This window comes from Harpegnathos saltator, unplaced genomic scaffold (genome assembly GCF_003227715.2).
Source record: "Harpegnathos saltator strain DR-91 unplaced genomic scaffold, Hsal_v8.6 scaffold434, whole genome shotgun sequence".
In the NCBI taxonomy this organism is placed as follows: Eukaryota; Metazoa; Arthropoda; class Insecta; order Hymenoptera; family Formicidae; genus Harpegnathos; species Harpegnathos saltator.
The window spans coordinates 516,721-539,273 of record NW_020230244.1 but is presented as its reverse complement, the minus strand read 5'-3'; the positions used below and the strand labels follow the sequence as shown (position 1 = coordinate 539,273).

At 51.9% G+C, this 22,553-nt stretch overlaps 1 protein-coding gene across 2 annotated transcripts in view; it reads right to left on the bottom strand.

Annotated features, from left to right (window-relative positions):
- LOC105192346 (neural cell adhesion molecule 1) overlaps positions 1–22,553 on the bottom strand; it is a 234,846-nt gene that overhangs the window by 34,323 nt on the left and 177,970 nt on the right. For both annotated transcript variants that reach the window (XM_025301626.1, XM_025301628.1), the window contains exons 4-5: positions 15,801–15,911; positions 13,204–13,407 (exon numbers count right to left, since the gene is read on the bottom strand). In XM_025301626.1, the coding sequence (XP_025157411.1) occupies positions 13,204–13,407; positions 15,801–15,911 (315 nt within the window). The remainder of the gene's footprint in view (positions 1–13,203; positions 13,408–15,800; positions 15,912–22,553) is intronic.

Genomic DNA, 22,553 nt, shown 5'->3' with positions numbered 1-22,553 from the left:
TCAACGCGGTCGATGTAGACTTCGGAATTTTTTGGTATTTCTACCGATTAATTGCCGCGCATGACCGACCACGAACCATTCGTTCGACGATCGGATCGCAGTCATCGTTAATGACGCTTAGCGGAATCCCCGAATCGCGAATTCGTGAAATAATAATCTCCAACATCGACGTGGAGTCGTTAATATTAATGGTCGGAGCTAGTTCCGGCGAGACTCGGGGGTTGGCGCGAAGGGCTTGGCGATAGGCTCTCCCCATCGCCCGGAGCTGCTAAGGTATTTTCGTCCTCATTCCGACATGTCGCGCGCGTCTCTGTACGTGTACGTGTAAAAAGTTCTATCCGGCTCACCCCTGTACGGGGCGATTCAAGAACCGGCCGCGGTGTCTCCCTGCACGACCTGCACATCGCAAGAAACGCGATTTTCAGATTAAATTTACCTTCGTTTTGCTCGCAGAGGCGTGGCGAGAGTTTCGTTCAAAGAGGAGACAGGGCGTAGTTTACAGACAGCACCGATCAGAACGAATGGATACTTTTCGCAACGATTATTATTATTATTATTATTAACAATACAGAAAAGAGACAATTTAATATCGTGGATCTTAACTAAGCAGGGTTGGGAGGGCGGGGGAGGGGGGAGGGGAGGGGAGGGAAGGCGAGACAATCAATCTTAATCAATTACACGCGAGAGACGGTCTATGGACGGTGTTACGAGTTTCGCAGATGCTCGGAAATCTGTCAGCTGAAGAAGGTGGGCTCAAGGAAACTGTCAAAACGCGACTGGCACTGATCTCACGAGCCAATACCGATCTGATCCATTCGCCAGTCTCGTGATCCAATAAATTTTTTGTCGGGGAAGAGAGTTCGTCCCGGCGATATTTCATCCTGAATCGTCCTGTAGGAGGTTGCTCGCGAGATAGAGGGAGGCGGATAGAGAGAGACGGCGGGGACGATCCTAGACCTTCCGCCGCCCCGGGCCGTGCTCTTTCGCTTTTACCTTTCTGTTCTCTCTTTCTTCCCTCCCGTCCCACCCCCTCGCCGCACGAGCAGCCTGGCAGGGCAGCATTTTCGTCGCTAAAAATTCAGGCCAGCCGCGAGCGCGGAGCGTCTCCCATTCAGCGGTCGCGCGCCTATTCAGCCCGGCTGGAAGGAAGACTGCCGCATTTCCAGCAGACACACCGTGGATCACCCAGTGCGGCTCGGCTACGCGGGGAAACGCAAACACACCGGCGGGGTTGAATGTTGTTTCCTCGCGGGGGACCCGGCTTGCACGCTGGAGAGGCGTCGCCGATATCGCGCTCTCGCTCGCTCTCGCGCGTGCTATTTTGCGCGGATTAAGTCGCGCGATGGCGAAATAAAACGGAGATAAGAGACCGCCGCGCGCTCCCCCTCATTCTCTCTCTCTCTCTCTCTCTCTCCCCCCCTTGTCTCTCAGCACTTATGTGTCCGCAAGTGGCGTAAATATCCTGTGGATATTTTCGGATACGCGCCGCGCCGAGTGGATGTCTCTGTACGTCCAAATTTACCCGCGATACTCAGCCTCTCGAGCGTGTGCGCGAATGTGTGTCTGCTCCTTGAATATCGCCGCCGGCGGGGGAATTCGTTTGATATGAAAACAAATCGTTAGGAATATATTACGCGCGCGAGATGTTGAAGAGCAACATTATTCTTCCCTCCAAAGGGAAAGCCACCTCTCTCTCTTCCTCTCACTCTCTCTCTCTCTCTCTCTCTCTCTCTCTCTCTCTCTCTGCCTCTCCGAGGAAAATAACGAGAGGAATCTCTCGTGCGATATTAATGGGGCGTTATTCCGCGCCCCGGTGTCTTGAAGCTTGAAAATTGCATCGCGTATGTCTGTAACATTCGATTTGATAATCGAACATGTCCGATGTGGCATCCAATGGACATTCGGCGAATAACTCCGTCCCGGTTGGTACGCGGCGCGGTTGGGACGATCGATATTTTCGCCGTCGCGAAATATCGGTGGCGGAGTAACATTCGAAGAAAATACCGCTCGGACACCCTCAACATCGCGCGGCTGCCGGGAATTTTTTCGCTTTTGTCGAGGATCTCTATTTTTCTCTCGCGTTTCGCGCTAACTCGCCCGCCCGCGATCGATAAAAATGTCAGTTACCGCGTTCTGTATCGGAGCCACTCGCTCCCCCGATATTTTCGTCGGCTTTATTATATAACGCACAAAGTGCATTCTTCCTCTATCTCTCTCTCTCTCGCTCTCTCGCTCTTTCTCTCCTTCTCTTCTCCCCCATCCTTTCTCTTCCGTTCGCTCTCTCTCTCTCTCTCTCTCTCTCTCTCTCTCTCTCTCTCTCTCTCTCTCTCTCTCTCTGTATCTCTGTGTGCGCGCGCGCATGTTTGTTTAGGAAACTAATGAAGCGCGCAGAATTTTTCGTCGGAAGATATTATTTTCCGTTATAATGCCGTCCCCATGGAAAACATTTTGGCGATAACAAACTCCGGATAACAGGCAGCCTCGGTTAATTGGCTAGTTGATTAACGAAAAAGTAAATATCACCGTATTTGTACGACGCGCGCATTGTTTTTCGATATAATTAGACTATATTATACGTTGCTAAATTAATGCGCGGACAACATTTAAAATTTATTCGGTAAATAAATTGTTTCGTTGTATGATTACGCATTTGTGTGTGTGTGTGTGTGTGTGTGTATACATATGTACACACATACAATTCAACGATGTTGCTAGTGCCGTTCTATTTCTTGCGTCATGGATGGATAATACGGCACGTCTCAGATCGGACTACGTGCTTCATCGGATATGATAGGTCGGTGCTTCGGTACGTATGATTCCATCGATCACGTAATCATCACGGTATTGCGGGATGGAGAAGATTGTCAACGAGGCTGTTAAAGCCCCGCGCAGTATCAGCAGCAATAACTTCGCTGGTATACGGCTAATAACACTGGTCGCCCAAGTGCATGCATTTATCAAGCTCGACGCGCTCCTCCCGCTCTACAGCTTGCCTCATTTTTTACATATCATCACGGATAATGAAAAACCGCGAGACCGTGACGGTTCGCCTTGACACGCGCGCAAGTTCATCTGAGCTGCGCGAAAGTGGGCTGAACAATCGATCAATCTCGCCGAATCGCGTCTCAGGAACGCCCGCGGTAAATAACGAAATTTTGCTCTCTAATGTTCGTTACCTCGTACTAACCATACAGACAGATTCGCAATTGGAGACACGCGGTCACACGGGATATATTTATTTTGTCCTTCGAACAGCTCGACCGATATTTTTATTCCGAAGTTTAATCGTCACGGGATGTTCCATTTCCAGAGAGACCGCCGCGTCTCGATAAAAATATATCCGAAAAAGCGATCGGCTGGCCGAGAACGCGTCGAAATCCGCTTTTGCAAGCAAGCGCGCGAGCTTTGAGACAGCCTGTACAACCAATCGCGGCTCTCATCGAAGCGCGAAGTAATTGTCCCGTCGTCGTTCCGGAACCTGGTCGGCGGTAGCGCGGAGGCCTTAAATCTTGCAGGATTACCATATTCCTCGATGCTGTACACACGGCTGCACGGCGTAATCATTAATTCGGCGCCCCTGGGTGTGCGTTTAACTCGCGTCGCGACCTCGCACCGCAAGCGGCATTCGCGTCGCCCGCTTCGACGCCGCAGGCGAGGAGATTCTCCACGCGGGTTTACAAAGCGATTACACGTATTTTCGTCGCTATTCTTGTTTTCGAGGATAAAAAAGAAGAGAAGAGAAAATCTCTCTCTCTCTCTCTCTCTCTCTCTCTCTCTCTCTCCCCCTATCTCTCGAAATTCTCATCTCGACTAAGTTGAGAGAGTAAATACACTGGCGGTGGATGAATGGAAACGGGAAGGAAGGGCGAACGAGATTTTTAATTAAAAACTTGCTGGTTCGCTCACATTTAACGTAGCCTGTTGATTGTTCCGGTCGTCAGCGCGAGCGGTTACTGCCCTTTGACTTTAAGTTTTCAACTTTAATCCGCTTCATCCACCGGTTTCATTGAAGCTTCGAGAGATCCCCTCTCGCAAACTGATATCTTTCAAAGTGTCTTCACAGAAACGACGGCGATGGCGACGGCGTTGCGTGTTTTTGTAATCCGGCGCGCGGTAATAAATAACGATAGCGCTAATGAGTATCCGGAAATCTGGAAACTGCGAGGACGAGCGCGCGGGCAGCTTATACACTGAACGCTCGCGTTAGGATTTTTAATTAAAATCTCGCTCGCTCGCTCGCTCTCTCGCCCGTCTCTATGTTTAACCGTTCAAACACTCCCGGTCGAAGACGCGCCCGCGCCCGCGCTTACGACTTGGAGTTTCCAGCTTTTCCTATCTGCCCGCGTCGTCCGCTGTGTATCGGCTCGAAAATATTGGACATCTCGGTAATCTCATACAGCGACGAGGAAAATGGTAAAACGCGAACGTTTAATAAAAATCGGAATTTCGCCGGAAAATGGATATCAGAACCTTGCGGGTATCGAATCCGCTTGCAACGACTTTCGCGCGTAAAATCTTCCTCCCTTCCTCCTTCTCTTTCTTTCACTCTTCACCCTTCTCCCTTCCTTTGCTTTTCTCCCTTTCTTTTTTTCTTCCCCTTTCGCCACGCGATGCTGAGCAACAGCAGCAGCACTGATGCATATTCCGGAGCTCGAGGAGCATCGCGGCGCGCGCTCGTCGACTATCCGAAAGTATTAACCAGACAGCCGCGACGATCTCACCGAGAGACGGCGCTGGTTGTTGCCGTGATATATGTATATTCCTCAAGCGGCGCCGGAGAAGGCTCGTCTTTGCGACGAATACATTACATAAGCTTAATCCAGATTAATTCGACAAGTTGGAAGCAATGAGCCCGCCGCGTCGGCCCGACCGCATGATCCGACCATTTCGAGTCGCGCGACGTTCGCGCGGCGACGGAGGGACACCGATTCGGCATGCCGAGCGGGGAAACGACGACAACGACGGCGCTCAGGTGAGGAGACGCGAGCGCGGTGGGAGACGCGAATATCCCGCGGGATTCCGGGGGATTGAATTGCAAAGCGAATGAAAACCAAAACCCCGCGGATAAGGAGCCATCGACGGGGCCGGAATCGGCTCGCGACTTCGGAGGCGGAAACTCGCGCGTCCCTCGCCGCGGAAACACGGCGGCCTGTGGCGGCTACGTGCGCACGTGCGCGGAATCGCGTGACGATGCGCGAACACGCGCCATCGCATTTCCGTTCGAGACAGAGAGGAGCGGAGAGAAGGAGCAAGAGGAGGACGGCAGAGGGAGGAAGAGAAGAGATGAGAGGAAAATCTGTTCGAGATCTTCTCCCGAAGTGGGAATAGCGCGACCGCGATATCCTTGTTCGCTCAACGCGAGGGTGCGAAGGAGGCTCTCTCGCTCGCCTCGCTTGGCGTGCCCACGGACTCGGGTAATTGATCGGCAGATTCAATTTCGCGCATATAATGAAACGCGGCGGCGAGGAAGCGCGAGGAAATGCGAGCGAGCGAGCGAGCGAGCGGGCGATCATTTCGCTTCCACTTGGCAGCGCGCTCGCTCGCTCGCTCGCTCGAGAGAGAGAGAGAGAGAGAAAGGGAGAGACAGAGACATTGGCGTAAATAGGGGATGCGCGTACGACGTCCTGAAGGGCGAGAACGCGCGACAGAGACGGTCCATGGGGACCACGGGGAGGGGGGAGTCATCGAGCGCGTTACAGGTAAACTGTTGACTTATCGGTTTACTGTGATCGAGCTATCACTCATTGGACCCGTCGATCGCGTTCACTTATCTAATCGAAGCCGAACCCGGTTGTCCTTCGTGAAGTCTCCGCCGTCGCGATAACAGCCCGTAAAGCTCTCTATCGGATCAGCGACTTCTTTCGCGCGCGCGGGGCTCGTTGGTCCGTGTCACGCCGGCCGACGATTCTTCATTCACGCTCCTCCGTGAATTGATAATCCATCATCAGCTTGCTCGCGATATCAACTCCCATTATCCATCTTGCCGCTAATCGCTCATTAGTCCTGTTATTGTCCTCGCGCGAGAACATTTGTCCGGGCTCTTCTGACGCCTGAGTGGCTAAGATAATAGCTCGGTGTTCGAGCAAGTGAGGAAGCAGATCGAGAGAAGAAGAGAGAGCGAGAGAGAGAGAGTGAGAGAATAGGAATTCCTTAGTATTCACGAGAGCGAGAGAGAGAGAGAGAGAGAGAGAGAGAAGAGAGAGAGAGAGAGAGAGAGAGAGAGCTGCGGGTAATAGGTATTGTCAAGTTGGCGCGCGAGCGAGTCGACAAATGACTTCTGTATTCCGCCGGCGAAATGAATAACGCTGCGCGTTACATATGGCGCGCAGCCGGGTCTCGTGCGGAACAGTCGCCAAGATCAGTCGAAAAAGATGGCTCGAGAAGCCGAACGGGTTCCGCGCCCTCGGCATATTGAAAGGGACTGGTGCGCGCGCTTTTACGTGAAAAGGAGATATATTATCGGGAAATCCGTGTTACCGAGCGTCGCATATCGAGCGCGAAAATTGTCGTCAAAGGGTCGCGCGGCGCAATGAAAGAGAGGGAGAGAGGGAGAGGGAGAGGGAGAGGGGGAGAGAGAGAGAGAGAGAGAGAGAGAGAGAGAGAGAGAGAGAGAGAGAGAGAGAGAGAGAGAGAGAGAGAGAGAGAGAGAGAGAGAGGGAGAGAGAGACTCCACCGGCATCACGTGGGTATCCGGCCCGAGAAGCGTTCCTCTTGCGCTCCTGTTTACCCCGACTTCCGTTAACCGTGCCGAAGAAAGTGCCGTTCGTGATTCTCGTCGAGAGCCCGGTTGTTATTACTGTGTGCACGTCGTGCGACGTGCACACGCGTGTGCTTGCGCGAGTGACGCGCATAAAATATCGACGCTCCTGTCCCGGGGAAAAATGTGTAATATATGTGCTCCAAATTGATCGGAAACATTATGAATGAAAGGAGACGCGGAGGAAGCGGGACGTCACGTGTAATGCCGGAAACGAGCTCTTGCACGCATATCCCGTCGTACGTTATCTTCTGTCCGGTTATCTTCTGTCGCTGCGGAAACTCTCGAGCGGCGAATCGAAAATTCTCCACTTTGGAGTTACGTGCATTTTATTATGCCATCGGGCGGACCGGAAGTTCCGCAAATAGCGGAACAAAATAAATCCGGCCATCAGCGAGCGATCGAAGCTGCCTCTCCGCGCGTTCGCGTAATTCGCGAGATGAAGATTTAACCGGAGAATCATTCGCTGCGCAATTGCGCAACTTCCGGCAGAATTCGTCCCGGCGAGGAAATGGACTTCTCTGTTCCTCCAGGTGCGGATACACTCCGGTATATTTCGAGTCGACCGCTTTCGTGCACTTTCCGTTTCTAAACGAGTAATACGGCTTTCTCCGTCGACATTTTATAAAGACTACGATACTCGTTAAATAGGTCCCGTTAAGTGAGAACAGAGGAATTCAAATCAGTTCGGGATCGCGCTGACATTCCGTGTTACCTCGCTCTCCGAATCGTACTCGAAGGTGGGCGAGCGCAGCAGGGGTGTCGTCGCGTAACAATACCTGATAAAAATCGATTTAACTGAGAACGACGGCATTGTTCCGATCCAATTCGCGTATGCTAATGGGATCTAATCCCGGCGCCTTTTTCCGCCGAGCGCGAACAATCGCCCGATAATTCCGCGTTATCTGGAATAATTTGCTATTACGCAGCGGCGTCGCGTGTTTAGCCGGTCTCATTCCTGCGAGTGACTTTCACGCCGTGCCGACGTTTGCGAGTCGCTACTACTGCGGGGGTAGTCACGAATCACTGACCCAGAAAAATGCTACGGCGTCTTTGCGTTTCATCGCGCGAAAATATATTTCCAAGTCGCGTACCCTCCGCCGGTCTCTGGACACCCTCTCTCTTCCACTCTCTCGTTCTCCTTCCTTTTCCCGCCTTGCGAAAATGTTGACGTTCGACTCTGCGCGCTCCATTTTCCCTCCGCCGTTAATAATTTCGCGAGTCTAAATAATGCCGTGCTATCGGGAATTAACCCAAATAGATACCGCTATTGTTAATGCAACTAATATTTATATCGTCTGGAAAATGTCACGTGAACGCTCGTGTTATTATCGCGTGACCGCAATTAACGACTAAAACGCGACATGTGCGCGCGATATACAGGGTGATTCAGACCACCCGTGTCAGCCGAATATTTCGAAAACGATCGACGATAAGGAAAATTATAAGTACACCGGATTAACCTGTTTAATGATCATGTCAGTTTGATCTTGAATGGCGTCGCGTCAAGATCACGTAAAGGTCACCTTGAATTTTTTTAACGGGACCTCCTATTTTTTATTACATATTCTTGTAGCTTATCTCGAGAGTTACTTTTGAGCTTATTTTTGGAGTTACAAGAGTTGGAAGTTACAGTACCGCCGGCATTAGCATTACCCAAGGTGTACCGCGTAGTAATGCTAATGCCGGCGGTACTGTAACTTTCAACTCTTGTAACTCCAAAAATACTTAACGAAGAAATGTTTCATTACAGTGTTTTGGAAAGCTCTCGAGATAAGTTACAAGAAAATGTAATAAAAAATAGGGGGTTCCATTTAAAAAATTCAAGATGACCTTTACGTGACCTTGACGACGCCATTCTAGATCGAACTGATATGATCATTAAATAGGTTATTTTAAGCCATTTAATTTAGTATGCTTATAACTTTCATTATCGTCGATCGTTTTCGAAATATTCGGCTGGCACGGATGGTCTGAATCACCCTGTATATATTTAGTCGTATATACGTCGTAGCGTCTTCTCTCTCTCTCTCTCTCTCTCTCTCTCTCTCTCTCTCTCTCTCTCTCTCTCTCTCTCTCTCTCGCTCCTTTCTCTCCCAAGAACGGCAAGTTTACTACAAAGGGCGAGGTACAAGAACGGACGAGCTTACTATAAAATGTCCGAGTATCCGTCCGTAATCTCTTCCTTCGCCGCGGAAAGTTGGAAAATCCGTTAGTGAAAATATTGCGTATGTGCACATTTAATTACGCGTCCGAGCGCGAACAAAAGTTTCCCTTATTACATTCGGATTAGAGCTGGAGTGCGAGTCGGAGGCAGGAGAGCTTGTTTCCATTGTGCCTCTCGCCCGTTGCTTTTAAATCGCGCGACCGGACTTTTCCCCGTGTATTCCTTAATGAAGGTTCCCTTGGGTTCTTCCGCCGCTTACTTCACGGCGCCGATAAGAAATTCACGAAGGCTTTGCGCGTCTACTTTTTCATCGATTTTGCGATTAAAGGCGCATTTAACGCGGGCGCTACAGTCACTCGGTAAACAATGCATTGTCTCGTCTCGTAGAGTATTGTTCCTTGTCATACTCGATAATACCTTCGCGAAGACACTTTCTTCCGCCCCGACACTTTCTCCGCGCTGAATGTCGCCACGGGACAATCGACTCGCATGTTCGGCTAGATACATTTATTTTCCTCGTTTTTGTAATTACTCGCGCGGATTATTACGGGAGATGCCGAGTACCGAAGAATACCCACGGAGGCTTTTATTTTTTTTTCGCATATATATATATATATGTTTCCGGATCATATCACCGGGTGTAGTTCAAAATTCAACCAATCCATAAATTCATCGGTCGGCTCGCAAGCAACACCATGTCCATATTTTTCGCAAATTGAGACGGTTAATAAAAAGCGCTATGTAAGCGTACGAGCACGATGCACAATAAAAAAACAAGGCAATTTCATGTAGCCTCTGTAACGCAATACGACTATCCAGATACCCGCTACATATTCAGATATTCTAGATATTATTCTGTTTGCACGCGCTAACGTTTGCATTTCAGGGGGTGAGATATATAAAAAAAATATATACATATATATACATATTGTATATCTTTATATCTTTACTTACTCAAACAATTCCGATTTTCGGCTGTCGATTCCGTGGTAGCGTCGCGCGCATTTGTACGGATTTTTAAGTTACCTCTCATTTCTCTCCCTCCTCCCCCATATGATGACGAATCCGTTATCATTCCGTATCTAGCTTTCTTGTAAGTAAGGGGCGCGCACGCCGTCCACTCCTTTTTCCCCGTAACGCGATCGAGCGAGAGATCTCGCGATAATCCACTTTCTCCTCGGTGGCTCGCTCGATGATCCCGGCGGAAAGTAGAAAGCTGTACGTGACGTTCGGCTTTATTTCTGCCGGCGGCAAAGGGAAATAACGCAATCGGAATTTGTCGGGGGGCGGCAAAAGGCGCGGGGGCAGGGGATAAGGGAACGAGATTTTTCGAAACCGCTTTCCCTCCCCCTCGCCGCTCTCGTCGTCGTCGACGTTGTCGCCATCACCGTCGCTATCGGGGATATTTTAAATCACGTCCGAGATAATCGAATTCCACGCCGCGTGGAGACGCAACGCGCTCCGCCCGGACGTTATTCACCCTTTAATGGCGGATTCGCACCCTCGTCCTAGCCACTTCCTCCCTGCTCTCTCTTTCCTGCTGTTCCCACCGGAGCGCCATTTACGCATCGCTGCTACCGGCGACGGGTCCGATCTCGTGAAGAATGCAAAGGCTCCTCTGGGGAACATCCCCCTCCCGGGCGCGACGTCCTCCGGTCCGTGTCGTCCGTAAATTGTACCGTCCATCCTGATTCCGTGGCCGCGACGAGAAACACCCGACCGTCTCATCTCCATCACCGATATCGTCGCGTATTCTGTATCCAACGAGATAATATCTCCGTATATCCGTGACGACGTTCCGGCCGCCGGAATTATAGAGTACGCGCGCGGCCCTCCGGAGGGGACGAGCCCGATATTTATTGGCCGGCGTGTCCCTTTCGCCCGGAGAAAAAGCTCAACGAGGAAAGCTGCGGTCACGCCGGCCGCGGCCGCGGCCGGCCGGCGGCGTCTCTCCCTCTCCGTTGTTAATTTCGATACGTTCCCCTCTCCTCTGTTTCTCCCTTTTCCCTCGCGTCTTTTTCCTTTTTCACGACCCCGACAACGGCTGGTCTCTCGATATTCGAGAGCAGCTCTCGCGGCGCGGAAACGCTGGATACTCGGCTTCCGGGCTTGGGCCGTGTGCTCTGCGAATTCATTTCCATCGTTTCGCGATCGGATTTTCATTTCCGATTTTGATCAACGGCTGACTTTACACAGAGAACGCGTGCGCGCGCGCACGCGCGCGCGTGTAATTCTTCATCCATGCCGAGCTGACTACCTTCGCCGCCGACGAAGGGAAGGATGGATGGAGATCGACACATGTCGACAAACGCTTCCTTCCCCCTAAACGTAAACCAGCGGGAAACATCGGTTATTCCTAGATCCGCGTTGGAATTGCGTCGTATCGGCGTGGATGTTTGACATTGGTATGGATGTCAAACATCTATATCAATACACCCGCCGCTATTGATCCAGATGTTTGACATTGTTGTGTGCTTTAGCTACCGATATTGTAACCGTTATTACAGCGCGTCGCGCGACCGGAAGATGATATTTATTTTCGAGCAGAACTCTCTGTCTTTCCCTCGCTCGCTCTCGCATTCTCTCCCTTCTCTCCCTCTTTTTCCCTCCCACTTCCGCCCATTACGTGCACGCTGGCTCATTCTGAAGAAGACGTGGCGGAAGAGCGGTGAGACTATCCTGCGGATCCTATCCGAGTCTCCCCGGCCTTCGAGATTCGAGAGATCGCACCTCGTGTGTTAATAACAGGAAGAACGTCGTCGCGCCGAGTGGACTCCATTGTCGGCGTCCGGCGTCGCTTTGTACGCCCGTAATCGCGACGGTGCAGCGCCGTGCGACTCTCGGCCGACGTACTAATTATCGATTTTCCGCAGGCATCGCGCGCCCTTTCCGCGGGGCGAATTACTCGACGTGTCGCGTTTTAGTTCGCGTAGTCAGCTACGAACGTACGTAGAGTCGCACGATCGCAAGACACGGGGGAGAATTGCGTTGGAGGGATCTGACGTTGAATGTGAGACGGTTGCGCGCGCGCGCAACCGTCTTACTTATTGAATAGATCTTTCAATCAGGTATAATCTTTCGGAGCACAGACAGCGGAGATGCGCGACGAGAGAAAGAGAGGGATAGAGACGGAGGGAATCACACTATTTTACAACTCGAATGCGTATTAAAGCTCGGGCTGTTCATATTCTCCAGAAGAAGGCCGACGAACTCGAGCCAGCGAGAGAGAGAGAGAGAGAGAGAGAGAGAGAGAGAGAGAAAAAAAAAAAAAAAGAGAGAGAGAGAGAGAGAGAGAGAGAGAGAGAGAGAGGGAGAGAGTAGGAAAGAGAGCGAGCGAGCGAATATCTCATCTCTATATCGAACTGCCCCCGTTGCCTCTTTTCTCCCTCCTCTTGCGGAAGCTCGCTCGCCGATTTGCGAGAGAGCGGGTCTAGAAAAATGGCCATCGGGTTTTCTATTATCCCGATAAACATCTCACGGTGATCCGGACGGTTTGTCAATAGCGCGGTATATATACAGTCGAGGTGTTCGACGGATCCGCTTTCGCAGTAAGAGAAAGGCAAATGCAATATCGCGCAGAACGTCCCCGGGATTACATATCCTTCAAGCGCGCGCGCACACACGCTCGAGCTCTATCCTATTACCGAGCCGAGAGACTTCGGTTATCTAAATTCGCATATCCTTGTCATTCGCCGTAATACGATTAGCTCTATCGACGAAGGAGCCTCGAAAATTGAATTCATCGTGTGTCACACGTTTCGCGAAGAAGACAGAGAAAGAGAGAGAAAGAGAAGGAGGGAGGGAGGGAGAGAGGGAGATAGATAGAGAGAGAGAGAGAGAGAGAGAGAGATAGACAGACAGACAGAGAGAGAAAGAGAGGCAACGTCCGCATCTGTCTTTGATCAATTCATCGGGTAGCTGTGGGTATTTTAATATGCAGTTTTCGTCTTGATTGCAACAACGATGTCTCGTTACCACCGAGTTCGAGTTCGCGTTGCAACCGTGTTGCATATGGATTCGCGTCGTGCTCTGTGAGAATGAAAAATGATCAATTGAAGAGAACGAATCTCACGAGTCGCGCGAACATGAGCGAGTTGAAAGAGAAAAAGAGGGGAAGAGAGGAGAAGAGAGGTAGATACAGTGAGAAAGGCAGGCGCAAATTTGATGTCGCGGTGACGGCAATAACACCAGCATCAACATCAACACCAGCTGCAGCGGCAGCGGCAGCGGCAGCGGCAGCAGAGCAATGGTAGTGGTAGCGGTGACGGTAGATACTTACAATTCATGTCTACGCTGACCGACGCCGACAGCGGGATCGACCTATTGTTATTCGTGGCGTTGCAGGTCAGCATCGAGTGGACGTCGTCCCGACCTAAATTTTGTATAACGATCTCGCTGCGTGTCACGCCGTTGCGCAGCGTGCTGGTCCTGTTGCTGACGAATTTGTCGTTGCGATACCAGGACACCGTCGGGGCCGGCTTACCTGCGGAAATACATCAATTTCGTGTGAGTCACCGCGCTCGCGCGTCAATCTCGCGGATAAAAATGATCGAGCTCGGCTCATCGTATCGCGGCCATTATCGACGAGGAGCGCAGCTCGACCTAGACCACCGACGTCGTCCCTCTTCCGCATTCCCGACGTCTCGCGGAGAGACGCCTCTTTTCGGAGCAGGCGCGCTCGGCTTTGAACGCCCATATTTTTTGTCCGGTCGCTCAAAAAATCGCAAAGTATCATGATACCGCAGCTGATGTCGTGTGCACCATTGTAACGATATAATACGGGTGTCGATATTGTTCGAGAGGAAGCTCCGTTCAAAGCGCGATATAATATAATAATGATGAAATATAATAATCATATTGCGTAATTATCGAAGGGAGCGAGGGAAAGAAAGAGAGAGAAAGAAAGAGAGAGAGAGAGAGAGAGAGAGAGAGAGAGAGAGAGAGAGAGAGAGAGAGGGAGAGGGAGGATACTGACGCCGTCATAGAGATCGAACATGAAATTAGTCTTTTATTATAAACGAGCGGGAGAGTGCGCCATATTAAACAACGGGGACTCGAATATGCATTACGTTGGAAGCAAGCATTTGAGCGCGTGATCACTTGGATTATGTATCCGCAATTATCCGACCGTGTCGTGCGGTATATATAACATACATATCTGAATACCTAATCACTTAATATAATTGGTAACGTAAATTAAAGAGTATTAATAATTAACGTGGCAAATTAATAAAATCACAGCGTGAATTCGTTGTTGCGCGCAAATAAAAAAAAGTAAATAAATAATTAAATACATACATATATACATATATATGTGTATATATATATATATATATATATATTGCGATTTTTGCAAAATGATACATGACTTTTCTTCTCAATTTCATTTGACTAATCTTCACAATTTTTCGTTTCCGAAAGATCCCGGATACCCTGTATATATGTAACGTGGAAATAGTCATGGAGTATATCCCGACGTTATACGCGCGGGTACTTAATTAACGCGCGACACTGATACATCAACGCGGAGCGAGTCCCTCGCGGAGTGGATTAATCTATTAAAGTCTCGGCGCAAAATCTGGAGACTGTTAAGCGCGGCGCGGATTGTCATGGGGTCGCGGCCGCGGATCCCGCTATTTTCTCGATGCGCATCTCCCTCGCGACGGGGATCCCGCGCGCGAGCACGGCTTTAATTTGTCCTCGTGCGGTGCTCATTTCGCGGTGCGCGCAGTTTAGCGTAACGTAACGTACGCGAGACGCGCCCCGTAACGCCATGTTACGTATGCGTGCGCCAGCGAGCGACGCAAGAACAAACAAACTGGGATTATTTAACCACGGTCGCCCCTCGATTGTTTCGCAACGAGCAAATATTTACATCCTACAATGCAATTTATAATGCAATTAATGACATAATTTAAATAATAAATTAATGCACATATCAGCGCGTATAATTAATTAATGTTACGAGCTCGTGTCGGCTGCGTTCTAACGCCCTCGATTGTGTCTATTAACGCTCCGCTCGACGTCGGGATATGATCGGGGCAAAGATGATTATTAAAATATCGACACACACACACAATACTCGTCTCGTCTCGTCCTCTCTCTTTCCCGCCTTGTGTTTATCCGACAAGTTGACAAGCCACGCGACTACAAGTTCGCTGATAGATTCGTCGACTTGACGGAAGCGTCGAGGGAGACCGTCATTTATCAGAAACTTTCCAATTTGTCGACATTACATATCTCCTCCCCCGCACCACAGTCCGAATAAAAATTCTACCAAAGTGAAGTCCACTCGCGAGAGTAACCGGAGGCTTCTCGTTATCTATTTGTGCCGCTGAAGTTGAGCGGACACGAGCGCGGGAGGAGACATTCTCTTTTAATCTCCCCTAAACTCGGAAACTATAAACGTCGCGACATTTTCACCGAGGAAAAATCGACCTCGCGCGCGCGCGCGCGCGCGCGTCCCTCCGGCCGGGGAGAGTCCGTCGTTAAAATTAACGTCGCGGGAGACGCTCTCGTAGGTGAAAATAAAAATCCACGCCGCTTGCCGACGCTAACTTGCCGGAGCTGGACCAAAAAGTCTCGGGCGTATTCGCGACCGCGCACCGTGCGTATCGATCGTGCCGATCTCGCAGGGCGGTATTTGCGCGCCGAAACGCCGCGCGCTGCGGAGCGCAAACGAAAACGGAAGGAGGAGGAAAAAGGAAGAAACTGGTGCTCCCAACTTTTTTCGAGGAGGAGACCTACGTCGCGGAAAAGGCCGCAGTGCGGCGCAGCGGGACAGACGGAATTCGTCGTCGGAGTTTCCTCTCGTCCTCTCGTCACTCGTCGTTCGCGCTGTGCTACTCGCGAAAAATCCCTTTTCACGATACTCACCTCCATGGACGTCGCAGAAGAGCGTCAGACTGTCACCCTCCACGTACGGGCCGACCGTCGAGTCGCGCACGTTCCCGTCCGTGTCGACGACCACGATCTTGTGCGGCGGCACTGTAAACGAACAGAAACGTCGATATATTTATCGTGGGCGAATATTCATGAGCGGAGGTTGCTCTCCCCCCTGGCTGGTCGCATCGTCCCAGCCGAGCGGTGTCGCGACGCGACTCTCGCGTATAGCGGGTGTCCCAGGGTGAGGCGACGCATAGGAGGAGCTCGGCGGCGTCACGAAAAGTCCGATAACACGAAATTGCTATTGGAAAGATCGCGTCTGAGATATCGGTGACGGCATTAAATTGAAATCTGAAATCGATATCGAGCGCCTACTCGCTCGCTCGCTCGCTCGCTCGCGCGCGAGCCGTGCTTCCGTCGCACACGGTACGTATGTACCGGGTGTTGCGTTCGTGCGGATCTCATCCAGGCGCCTCCACCATCTCGACGGCGAGCGGCGAGCCCGCACAGAGTCGAGAATTGTTAGCGACATCGTATGTCGGATGATACGGGGCGAAGTTCGTGAGTGAGCGGATCTTGAAATAATAAGAACGACGGCTCGAGGTGAAAGCCACACTTTGGGGCGTTTCCTTTCGAGCTCGCGCGGTATTTTCTAATTCCTGTCGCGGTAAATGAGTTTATCGCTTTATTCGAATTCCCGGCGGTCTTACGGAAATCAGATTGTGACACTCGGGATGTTTGCGTAAGACGGAGGAGTGCCACTCGACGCCGCGGGAATTCGCGGCTGATGTAATTGGAAAATTACAATCGCAAAAATCACGACCCGCAAAGCGCGTCGGTTCAAGCACACTCTTGCTTCCGCCCTTATTTTTCCACCCTCGCTGCCTTCTCTCTCTCTCTCTCTCTCTCTCTCTCTTTTTCCTTCCTTCTTCACCCCCCCCCTCTCTCTCTCTCTCTCTCTCTCTCGCCGCATAAGGAATTATTTTGGTTCCGCACTCGGAGCGGAAAGATGTTTTGTACTTATTGCGGTTTCCTTTCACGGCGCATCTAGCGTGACAGTTGCTTGCGAGCTTTGAAATCAAAAGCAGCAACTTGTCGAGCCGCTGAAATACAGTCGCTTCCTTCGGTTTTCATCAAATGCATTATTACCGTCACCGAGAGAAAGGACCCACGCAAAAGTCACATCTCTTATCCCATCCATTCCCGCCGTCCGTTCCCCGAGGACCATCCTTTTATGATTCCAATTGCAAATTTATATTCGCGCGACACGACTTTGAGCGTCGTCGTTATAATAGTTTTGTTCGCGGGTATGACTAATTGTAGGACCAATTCTCGCGCGCAAGCCCTGCAAGTAGAATAAAGTAGACGGGAGCGCGCCGAGCCGCCGTTCGTTTCCGGCTTCTCATTTCCCAGTTAACTTCTTCGGGTTTTTATTCGGGACACCTCTTTGGATGCAAATACGCTCCTCGCGGGACAAGAGGGACCTCATGAATATCGCGCTCGATCGGATTGCGCTCGATCGGCATCGCGAGAGGATCGGACGCGCTAATAGACGTTCTCAGAAAGCGTCCTCAGCAGGCGCCCTCAAGTTGCGTTATTACGGCCAACGATTTTGTGGGTTCCTCCCTTTCTCATTCTCTCCGTCTCTCTCCGACTCTCTCTCCCCCCCCCCTCTCTCTCTCTCTCTCTCTGCGGAGGACCTCTCCTACCCTCCGTCCATCGACCCGCCGTTCTCCGTCTTCGTAATCCTGACAGATGGTATGCGGGGAGGTATCATTTATCGGTATTAGCCTTTGTAGTATTTGCAGTATCATAGTCCGCCATGTAATACGTTATGTATCTCGGGCGTCTTCGCGCTCGCGCGCCCCGTAAGGAGGGACATGATGTACTCGCGTCGATGCCGGTTCCCCCCGGCGTCGACCTCTTTTAAAAGGCGCAGCTCCGGGTCCGTAAGGACGCCCGGCGCAGCGGGGCGCGACGCAGCGCGCCATTAATCCGCGACAGGTCTGACAGTGGCGCACCTGCAACTACTGCCGTTATTTATTTCCACGGGAACTGCCGCTCGCGCTCTATACTGACGAGAATTATCGTGCTTTAATGAAACCGATCCCTCCGCTAAAATTCAATTTGTTATCCGACTGGTGCGCGCGCGCGCGCGCGAGAGCGCGAGCGCGATGCCCCCACCCCTCTCCCATCGACTTTCTTGCGCTTCGCTACTTTCTTTCCTAATTATCCGCCGCCCGTTGTTTGCCGCGCTAAACGACGCGCGCGCGATCATCGCCTCCCTCCGTTTCCCACGGCCGAGTCGGCCGCCCCCGGTCATTTTTCATACGTTCCACTTAGCCGTGGCAGGCGCGCGCGTTCTCCAGCAGGCGAGAGAGAAGTCGCGAACTCGGGCCCGCGCCGCGACAACGATTAGATTTGTTTCCCTGCGGTTAACGGCGATTTCGTGATTAACGTAAAGACGGATCTCGGCAGCCTGCGGACGATTACCGCCGCGCCACCGCTAATGTCACCAGCCAGCTCGCCCAGCCAGATCCTCCTCCCCCCTAAACGTTTTTCAATTACCACGTAGCGGGCATATAATTTTCCTAGAGTCATGGACGCCGGCAGAGATATTTACGGTTATGACGATACAGCGCGGGCTGTATTCCTTTCCATACAGCTCCGGGGGAAGGACCACGGAGATAAATTGATTCCGCATTATGTCCTATCGCGTCTTTGTGATAAAATAGCGCGACGATATTTTCTCAGACCGCTCCACCTTTAACAGAAAAAACCCCTCCCGCCCTCTTCTCCCTTTCTCTTTTCCATTTACCCTCCTTGCCAGTGTAACTCGCGGAATATGCGGTTTCGGTCGTCGGTCGGCGCGCGTTCCCGCCGTGTCCCCCCAAAATCGATTGACTTATTCGCTATTGAAACGCGCTGCAAACACTTTATGTTGCGGGTTGTGTGTGCGCGCGCGCGAGAGAGTGTGTGTGTGTGTGTATAGTCGTCACAAAGGAGCTCGCCGGGCCGATTACATGCGAAAATTCGCCATAAAGCATATCGGAGCGTAATGCAGTTATTATAACAAAGTATACACCGTCGTAAGTTCTGGATTTGTATTTCCGCGGTAACAGCAGACTCTTCGACGGTCTGCGTGGACAGGAAGGGAGGAGGGAGGGGGCTAATATCCCGCGCACGATCCGCACGGACCCGTCGTCGTACGGCGACGGCGAATCGACCGGAAGACGGATCGACGAAATATTCGACAGCGATCGGCGTGGACTATGTCGCTAACTGTGCGTTTCTCATTGTCTTCTCGAAATTCCTCGAGGAGGGTGGAATCGCACTCGATAAGTGAGAGCGACCGCGCCGCGCCGACTCGCTCGGCTTCGAGCGACTTCGCACTTTCGCAGATGAATTCTCCGCTCCGAATGGTCGGGTGAATATTTTCACTCGAAATTGAGGAGGGCGGGAGAGGCTGCTGTGTACTCCATCGCGTGACGGAGGCAGGCGTGGATTCGCTCTAATCGGCTGAAACACTCACTCGTGCGGTGTCAGAATCCACTCTGAGCTCGGAGGAAACGCTCGCTCTTACGATTCCGTGCGTACGGCCGTATTTTTTCGCTGTCGCTTCGAGTGAATTCAGGTACGTCCGTTTTCGAGCCGAGGCTCCAGCCCGAGTCGGAATTTCCAGCGAGAACCGGAAACAAAATCGTTCCGCTTCCCCGTTTCACACGAATTTAATCAGTCCCCGCGTGGCGAGAAGTGGCGTTTTCGGAGGAGCCGCCGTGATCAATCCATTCTTCTCTGTCTTCGCCGCGGCGCCACTCTTTTGTGTCTTTTTACAAAACACATTCGATATTATCCCTCGCATCGCACTTTCTCATTCGCGCTGCACAATTCCGCGCGCAGTTGACCGCGCCGTTTCATCCACGAGCTCGTACTTCGCCGGCAATTCGGCCGCGCTCGCGCGATCGCGTTCGTTCATTCGTTCGCGCGACCCGGTTCAGATTTATTGTTTATAAAGGCTCTTGATTTCGTGGGGAACGGAAGGGGGGAGGGCATCATCAGCATCGAGAACGCGGCGTCGGGCCGGCTGGCACGGGAAGTCCGAAACTGTTTTTCGTGATTAATGCCGCGCCGGCGGGCCGTCGACGAGACGGGGGAGGCGGAGGAGCGTGCGAAGGGTGGAGAAGGGCAGGCGAAGGGGGGAGAAGGTCGGCAGGGAAAAGGGGTAGTAGCGGTAACGGACGACCGAGCCATCGGGTGGTAATTGTCGTGCCCGCAGTTACGCTGGTTAATTTGAGCCGCCAAAAAGTTACTTCCGCCTTTTGCTACCGTCGTGGCCATAAAAAAATTTTACTGCGATTCGTGCAGGTGTGCAAATGAAGTCGTATCGGTCTGCTAACGACGCCAGTGCGCTATAGCGCTCTCTCTCTCTCTCTCTCTCTCTCTCTCTCTCTCTCTCTCTCTCTCGCGCGCGCGCGACGTGCAGGATTTGATTTCACCGGGCCAAACTTTACGTCTGCCGTATGTGCGTTCGCGCTCGCGCTCGCGCCAAGTTTCCAGCCAGATAAATCGGCGCAAGAGCGCGCTCGTGAAATAAAATATACGCGACTGCGGTATAAAGGGTTCAAATTGAAATCGCCCGCCGTGTGTCATCGGATATTTCGGCCGTGAGAGAGCCGCCGCCCCGTACCCTGAGGGCGTAATGATTTTCTGAGGGCGAGGGAGAGAGCCTCTGGGATATTACCGGTCGCGCGACTTTGACCGCGCTAAATTATCGCGAGCGAATACCTCCGTTCCGATCGAGCACGTACGCGCGCACGTATGTGCATGCGTGCGTGCGTGCGTGCGTGCGTGCGTACGTGCGTGTGTACGCTACGAAGAAATCGCGATACCGCTGAGAACGTGGCACGTATGCGCGCCGCTTTGGTCCTTGCATTGCCAATAATTTGCATAATGTTATCGCTTCATGCGCATATATTTTGACGTGATCGCGCGCACGCGCGCTCGTGCGCGAATTTCATCACACACATCCGGCTGAACGAAGCGTTTTTACTCCAAATTACGCGTGCAATTTCGCTTTTATATCATCGCGTTTGCTCGCCGCCCGCCATCGGTATGCATCGCATGCGAGACATGCGGCTCGATGAAATTTCGTCCGGGCGATTTTTTAATTTTCAATGCGTGACGACGGACCGATTAGACTGTTAGTCGCATGCGGCATGAATCCGGAAAGTGGCGAGGGGGACGGGGACGGGGGGGAGAGAGAGAGAGAGAGAGAGAGAGAGAGAGAGAGAGAGAGAGAGAGAGAGAGAGAGAGGCGGGCAAGGGAGAGACGTGCGAAACTGCGGGCCGTGATTGAAAAATATTTCCACGGGAAATACACAGAGATGCTCATGGACAAAAGTACGCTTTTTATTCATAAAGCGGCGGCGATTGTGGCGACGAAAAAAATAAAACGACGTCGCGCTCGCGCGAGTAAGCGAAACTACGAAATAGTGAAAAAGAGAGAGAGAGAGAGAGAGAGAGGGGGGAGGGGTGAGAGAGAGAGGAGGGGGAGGGGTCAGAGAGAAGGAGGAAGAGAGGGATAGAGCGAGAGAAAAAAAAAAAAAAAGAAATTGGGTCGGTGTGTGCGCGCAACACGGGCGAAAGAGAAACGGTAGCATCAGGAGCGGGCGAGGGGATGTGGGATGTGGGCGAAAGAGAGGAGGAGGAGCACGGGAGAAGAGCCGTATATATGAATTCTAAAGAGAGAAGACCGTTCGTTTCGATTTTCGTCAATGCTGCACCGATGAATAGAATGATCCGATTCGCTCCGAGCGTGTTCCGCTTTGGCGAGTGCGCTCGCGCGCGCTCCACTTTCGTCGCTTGCCCCGTCGCTGTCCCTGCGCCCTCCTCCTACACGCGGCCATCTCTCGCCTGGTTCCCTCTTCTCGCACGTGCCGAATCAAAACACGTTCGTTAATCCCGTGGGATGGTGGAGGAGGGGGAGGAGGGGGAGGGGGGCTCGGACGGGAGCGGATAGGTATCTGTCGCGCGGCAGACACATTTGTGGTTGGTCGCGGGGCCGTCGCGAAAAGCGCATCGGCCGTCGCTTCAGGAGCGACGTCGCGGTGGCTGCACCGGAAAAGCGCAGTCGATACCAGCGTGGTAATAAACGCGACGTCGCGCTTCGCCGATGGACATAGGGAGTGGGAGGAGGAGGAGGGGGAGGAGAGAGGGTGTCGCGATCGTCGGCTTCACGTTCGCGAATTCGCTAGTGGGACACAGGAAATTGATCGTCAATCCGCAAACAGATATTGCTTGCGCCCTGAATGAGTCGCAGCATCTCGTCGTTGTCGCGAGTGATCGAAAGTGGAAAAAGCAACGTGGAGACGCGTACTCGTATATTGAGACGAAGGGACCGTTAGCGGTCGGAGGATAGATGACCAATCTAGGAACGAAAGATTAAAGGACCTGGTCTCGACGCTAGGTCGATCGTCTGGTGAAGCGCTGGAGAGGTTCATGTCGTTTCAATTGTTGTCTCTACATCGCGACCCTGATGTATCTAGCTAATGACGTCGAGACTAATTTCTCGAGGAACGCAGGCCGAGGAAAGATGCCGGACGCGCAAACGTGGGAATAATTTATCGGACGTCAAAATGGATCGCATCGCGACCATGAGACGAGAGGAAATACCGCGTTTACGAGAAAAAAAAGGAGAGTTCGGGATGTCTCGTTCGCGTTGTTGCGTAGCGTGAGACCAATTCC